At 31.4% G+C, this 6,340-nt stretch overlaps 1 protein-coding gene across 1 annotated transcript; it reads left to right on the top strand.

Moving 5' to 3' along the window:
* The first annotated feature begins 737 nt into the window (after positions 1-737).
* LOC107483094 (uncharacterized) lies at positions 738-3,041 on the top strand. The gene is made up of 4 exons (XM_016103708.1): positions 738-1,316; positions 1,397-2,333; positions 2,423-2,794; positions 2,890-3,041. Exons 1-4 carry the CDS (start codon positions 738-740, stop codon positions 3,039-3,041), a joined length of 2,040 nt encoding a protein of 679 aa, XP_015959194.1.
* The last annotated feature ends 3,299 nt before the right edge of the window (positions 3,042-6,340 follow it).

Raw genomic sequence — 6,340 nt, 5'->3', positions numbered from 1 at the left:
GATTTTGATTTTCTGAGGTTCTGATCTTGATTTATGAGCTCGCCTGTTCTATGCTGCCTTCTTGATTTTGGATTTTGATTTTCTGAGGTTCTGTGAGCTCGCCTATTCTATGCTGCCTTCTTGATTTATGTTTTTGATTTTCTGAGGTTATTTTGATTGCTGTTTCATTATTTTCATGATTGATGTTTTTTATTTTGAATATGTTTTGCTGCTTCTGTTTGCTGCTTCATGAATCATGATGAATATTTTTTGCTGCTTCTTATTTTGATTGCTATTTCATTATTTTCATGATTGTTTTTTTTATTTTGAATATGTTTTGCTGCTTCTGTTAGCTGCTTCATGAATCATGATGAATATTTTTTGCTGCTTCTAATATGTTTGCTGTTTCATTATTTTCATCATTGCTGTTTTTGATTTTGAATATGTTTTGCTGCTTCTATTTGTTGCTTCATGATGAATATTTTTTGCTGCTTCTGAATATGCTTGCTGTTTCATTATTTTCATGGTTTTCTGAAGTTATTTTTCTGGTCTTTGATTTTTTGATTGTTATAGATGGAATAATCACAAAGTAACCCACAGCCACAAGATAATGATGTTCAAGATTCTCAAACTGGTTCATCCAGAGATAAATCTAATCCAGATTGGCAGTATTTTACAGTGAAGTGTGACAAAAATAACAAGGCTCAATATACATGTATTTTTTACTTGAATACTTACAATGGAGGGGGACATATAGAATGAAATATCATCTTGCAAAAATTTCTGGACAAATTAAAGTTTGTAACAAAGTAACTGAAGATGTTGAACTTCAATTCAAAAGGCTTTTGGAGGAAAACAAAAAAAATAAGGCAGAAAAAAGAAAATATACAACTGATTGTTATGATGTGAAAAGTGAAACACAAGCAGAAGAAGAGGGTGAAGTGCCTAATCTTGTACAATCTTCGGCTCCTGCAACAATGGGAGACAAAGGAAAGAGAAGAGCGATTGCTGCTACTCCAATTGGAAGTTATTTTAAGGAAAGGACTACGACAGGCTCTCAACCAACTTTGAAAAATGTCTTGGCCAGTAAACAAGTTAAACACAAGGTTAAGTTGGGGCTTGCAAGATGGATCATTGATGCACGAATTCCATTCAATGCAATTCAATCGCCTTACTTTCAACCTGCCTTGGACGGCGTTGCTGCAATTGGACCTGGTTTCAAGGGACCGTCGTATGATGAAATGAGAGGTCATTTGCTGGCCGATCTTAAGAAGGAGTGTCAGTTGCTTGTTGAAGGTTATAGAAGCTCGTGGAAAAGAACTGGTTGTACACTGATGGCAGATGGCTGGACTGATCAAAGGCAGCGTACGTTAATTAATTTTCTAGTTTATTGTCCTGTTGGTATGCATTTGTTAAGTCTGTTGATGCTTCTGATATGATAAAAACTGCCGAGACCTTGTTTAAATTGTTTGCTGAGGTTATTGAGTGGGTTGGGTCTAGTAACATTGTGCATGTGGTTACTTATAATGCTGCGAATTATGTATCTGCTGGAAAACTCATTCATGAAAAGTATCCAAATATTTTTTGGTCTCCTTGTGCTGCTCATTGCATTAATCTTATCTTGAAAGACATAGCAAGTCTTCCTCACATAGCTGACCTTGCCTCTCGTGCTTCAAAAGTGACTGCCTTTGTTTACAATCATATGATTTTCTTGTCATGGCTTAGAAAAAGAAAAGAGTGGAAAGAAATTGTTCGACCAGGAGTAACACGTTTTGCTACTGTTTTCATTACTTTGAAAAGTATATATGATCATAAAGAAGACTTGAAATTATTGGTGATTGACAAATATTTCACTTCTCATAAATTATCCAAGAGTGTCAATGGGAAGATGGTTAGTTCAATTATCTTGGATAGTAAGTTTTGGGAGGATTGTTTTACTACTGTTATGCTTGTTGGTCCTCTAATTAAGTTATTGAGACTTGTTGATGCTGATGAGAAACCTTCTCTGGGTATCGTGTATGAGGGCATGCAAAGAGCCAAAATTGCTATCAAGACAATGTTTAGAAATAGGAAATATGCATACACACCTTATACAAGTATCTTGAAAATGCGGTGGGATAAGCATTTGAAGCGTGACCTCCATGCAGCAGCATACTTTTTGAATCCAGATTACTTCTATAGTGAGGGGTTTGTTGAGAAGGCAAATATCTTGAGGTCTTTGCTTAATTTATTTGATATTGAAACTCTTTGCGATGACTCGGTTGCCGCAATGCAAGAGATGCAGTTGTATCGAGATCGAAAAGGAAGTTTTGGAAGGGAAAGTGCATTGAAAGCAATTAAGAGACTTGAACCTGGTAAGTAATTATATTTCTATGTTCAATTTACTTTGAATATTTTTTAAATATTGAATGAGAATTGATGGTTGAATTTCATATCCTGGTAGGTGAATGGTGGAGGCTACACGGTGCGAGTGCTCCTAACTTGCAAAAAATGGCAATTTGTCTTCTTCATCAAACATCTTCATCATCCGGCTGTGAGAGGAACTGGAGCCTCTTTGAACAAATCCATTCAAAGAAGAGGAACCGATTAGAGCATCAAAGGCTAAGTGACATTGTTTATGTCACTTATAATCTACGCCTTCAATCTAGAATGCATCGCAAGAAGAAGAATTATGATCTAATTGACATTCAAAGCATTGACACAGTAGATTTTTGGGTAATGCCGGATGAAGATGATCCTGAATTTACTCATGGAGACATCGAAGGCATTGAAAATTTAATTTATACGGATAATGCTATGCCTTCATATCCTAAAGGTGATTGAAATAGCAAAACTTGTTTCATTTCCTCTCAATATCTGATGTAAAGTTGTAACTTTATTTTTTTTTGGTTTTCTATTTTATTTTATTAGATGGAGGAGATGCGAAACTTGACGTGGATTTCCCTAATGTTGCTGATTCTTCAAATACAGCTTCTTTTGGTGGTACTTCTGATGATGGTGGCTTTGGATTACCTGTTTATGATGGAGATATTGGAACAATTAATGATAATTATGATTTTTGATGAGTTGCACCTTTGATTAGTTGAAAACTTGTTAGTAATTGTATCTTTTGAATGTAGAACATTATGAATTTGTCATTATGTATGTTTTATTTTTTGTTTAGTTATAAACTTTGATGTTTGAAGTTGTTTGTGAACCTCTAATATTAAGTAATGGATAATTTATTATGTGAAATATTAAATTTTATTAAGTTAGAAATTATTGAATTTATATACTTAAGATTATTTTAAGTTTTTTAATAATTTTATTTAATATTTAATTAAACCAGTTGAACCCCGGTCGAACCAGTGAACCATTGAACCAGTGACTTCACCGGTTTATTGACCAGTCCAGTTCTTGCAACCTTGCAAAATAGAATGCAAACAAATAAAAAGATATGGAATTTTTTTACATAAATTAATTATATAAAATAAAATATAATTCACAAGACATAAAATTTGTATGGCAGAAATAATAAATGAAAATGACATTACTTCATCATAAAAATATGAGTTTTTTAAACTAAAATATCTCTATAGTGCATAGAAATAGAGAAAAAGTGTAAAAGCTTTCAATCGATTGAATTGAGCAAATCCATATTATTTTGATGACTTCAATCGATTGGGTAACACAACCAATCGATTGAATTGTGAGACCTCAGGTTATTTTGAAGCATTCAATCGATTGGATAGTATAAGCAATCGATTGAATTTTAAAAAACCCACATTTTAGTCATCGTTCAATCGATTGGGTAATATGACCAATCGATTGATTTTTGTGAAAACCATGCTACCTTACAATTTTCAATCGATTGTTTTGTGATAACCTATAGTCTAATCGATTGAGTTATGGAAAACCTGAAATTCAATCGATTGTTTTGATAATCCAATCGATTGATTTTCAAAGAAACACGATTTAACAGCCTGGACGAACATCACAGATCAAATATAAACTTTTAATCGATTGGAATGGCCAAAAAATTTATTACGATCAATGAAAGATCTAATTCGTTATTGTTTTTTATTTTGATTGTTAATAAAAATAATAGATAAATGATAAAATAATAATTTATAAAATAAAAAATAGTTTTTATAATTAAATAAAATATATGGAGTTAATTTGTAATTAAAATTAGAAAAGAACTATTTAACAATTATTAAAAAAACTTAAAAAACATGTTTTGTTATGAGACCATTTAATGGTTCAAACGTTGTGGGACTATCAAATCCTTAGCCAAAAAACCTCAAGACAGGTTTTGCTAATTACTCTTTTATTAAAAAAACTAACTCGAGCAAACTATTGGTTCAATCAATTTACTGATTTATCGTCATTTTAACTATTTTTTTCTCTTATAAATAGGTTTTTCAATAGAACTGAACTAGTCAGAGAATTTGTTTTCATTTAATCGGTGGAATAGGTTGATTTGATTCAATTTTAAAATTTATTATCTAACACGTAATAAAGTTTTGATTAAAAATTACGGATAAAAAAACTAATTTTTCTAATAAAAATAATTTTAAAAAACTTTTTAAAAATAAAAATTTATTATAAATTAAAATACCTGACCCATTAGCAACATAGAGCTGATCATAAACAATATATGAGGCTGAGATGATGCTTGAAGAGTCAATTGTTAGGTGATGAGTGACACCGAAATCTGAGAACCATGATTGTTCAGAAGCAGAATTGGATGAAGCTGTAAAAAATTGAGGTTGATGAAAAGCTAATGATAGTGGAGGAGGTCGTCCATTTATTGAAGAAGTTAACAAAACAGTTTGGAAAGATTGATTTTGAGAAAAACCTCCTTGATAGAATTGATTAAAACGAAAAAAACATTGTAAGGCAGTGTGACCAAGTCTTCCACAGACTTGGCAGCTTTGTCTGTTGCTAATTTGCCAAGATTTTCTTCCTCCACGCATGAATCTTCCACCAAGATATCCTCTTCTGCCTCCACAGCCTCGACCAGCAAATCTTGAGTTTGAATTGCCTCGTTGAACAAGATTAACCTGAGCCGTGCTCAACGATAGTTGTTTAAATTTTTCCATTGTGTCCTCATATGAGATGAGTAAATTCTCAATCTCAACAATACTGAATAACTTAGATTTAGGCTGAGTTAATGTTTATGCAACTTGAGAATTCGTTAGGAAAGCCTTCACAGATAACTTCGATGTAATCCTCATTTAAAAGAGAATAACCAACAGCAGATAAAGCTTCAACTAGTTCCTTGACTTGTGACAGACATACTGCTATAGAAAGATTCTTCTTGAGATTCTTGAGTTGTTTTGTCTTTATTTTGATTGATTCAGCAAAATGAGTTTGTAGTATGTTCCATATTTCAAATGCAGAAGCACATGGAACAATTTTGTTCTTGAAAGATGCATCAACTGAAGTCAAGATCCATGAGCTGAGATTGAAGTCTTGAAGCATCCACTCAGAATATTTTGTAGATTTAGTACCTGCTATTTTGGCGGTGTCAGAATTAAATTAAGGAGGTGTTTTACCTTTTTGTATATGATCTTCAAGCTTCTGGTGTTGTTGCCAAGTTATGAAGTTCTTGTCATCAAGTTTATTTAAGATTGGAGCCAGAAAAATCTTGAAATTAATAGAGGAAAGCGTGATAGCCATGAATGATCAAGAAGGCTCTTGATATCAAGTGAACTTAGTTGTAAAAGTGCTGCAGAATCATGAACTTAGCTCAGCAATGTTCAGTTTCTTTTGTGCTAAGAAAGATAGAAAAAAAGAGTAGTATAGAGAGAAGAGAGTAAATTATGTTTTTTTGAAAATTGAAATTGTGATTATTTTATTCTATTGATACAAAGAGAATATATGGTATTTATAGAGCTATACCATTGAGAATAAGTAAGTTACACTATTAATAGTTTAATACAGCTTAACTTTAAAAAGTGTTAGCACCAGTAATTTTTGTAATTTATAGTCATTAATAATATTTTTAATAATGTGAAATTTTATCTAATGATATAAAATTATACATATTGACAAGAATTTAATAAAGTTGCTGTCCCTAGATTTTTTCCTTAATTTTTTCTCTCAATAGTAACAAAAAAAATAAAATATAACTTAAAAATAATGTTGTTAATATTATATTATTCATTCTATTAACTATTGGTCTATTTTTATAAATTAAATGATAATAGTATAATACAATATTAAATCTATTTAAAACTTTTTAAAAAATTATAAGACATTAACAAACTAGAATTTTCCCACACATTTGAGAGCCAAATAATACTTTACCCAGAAAGTAAATTTGTATACCTAAAGTATTTCTAAACTACAAACCTTCTTAAATATGATTCTTTCT

The sequence above is a fragment of the Arachis duranensis genome, chromosome 4, assembly GCF_000817695.3.
Source record: "Arachis duranensis cultivar V14167 chromosome 4, aradu.V14167.gnm2.J7QH, whole genome shotgun sequence".
Lineage (NCBI taxonomy): Eukaryota > Viridiplantae > Streptophyta > Magnoliopsida > Fabales > Fabaceae > Arachis > Arachis duranensis.
Note: the sequence above shows the minus strand (reverse complement) of the source record. Positions and strands in the feature narration are given on the sequence as shown.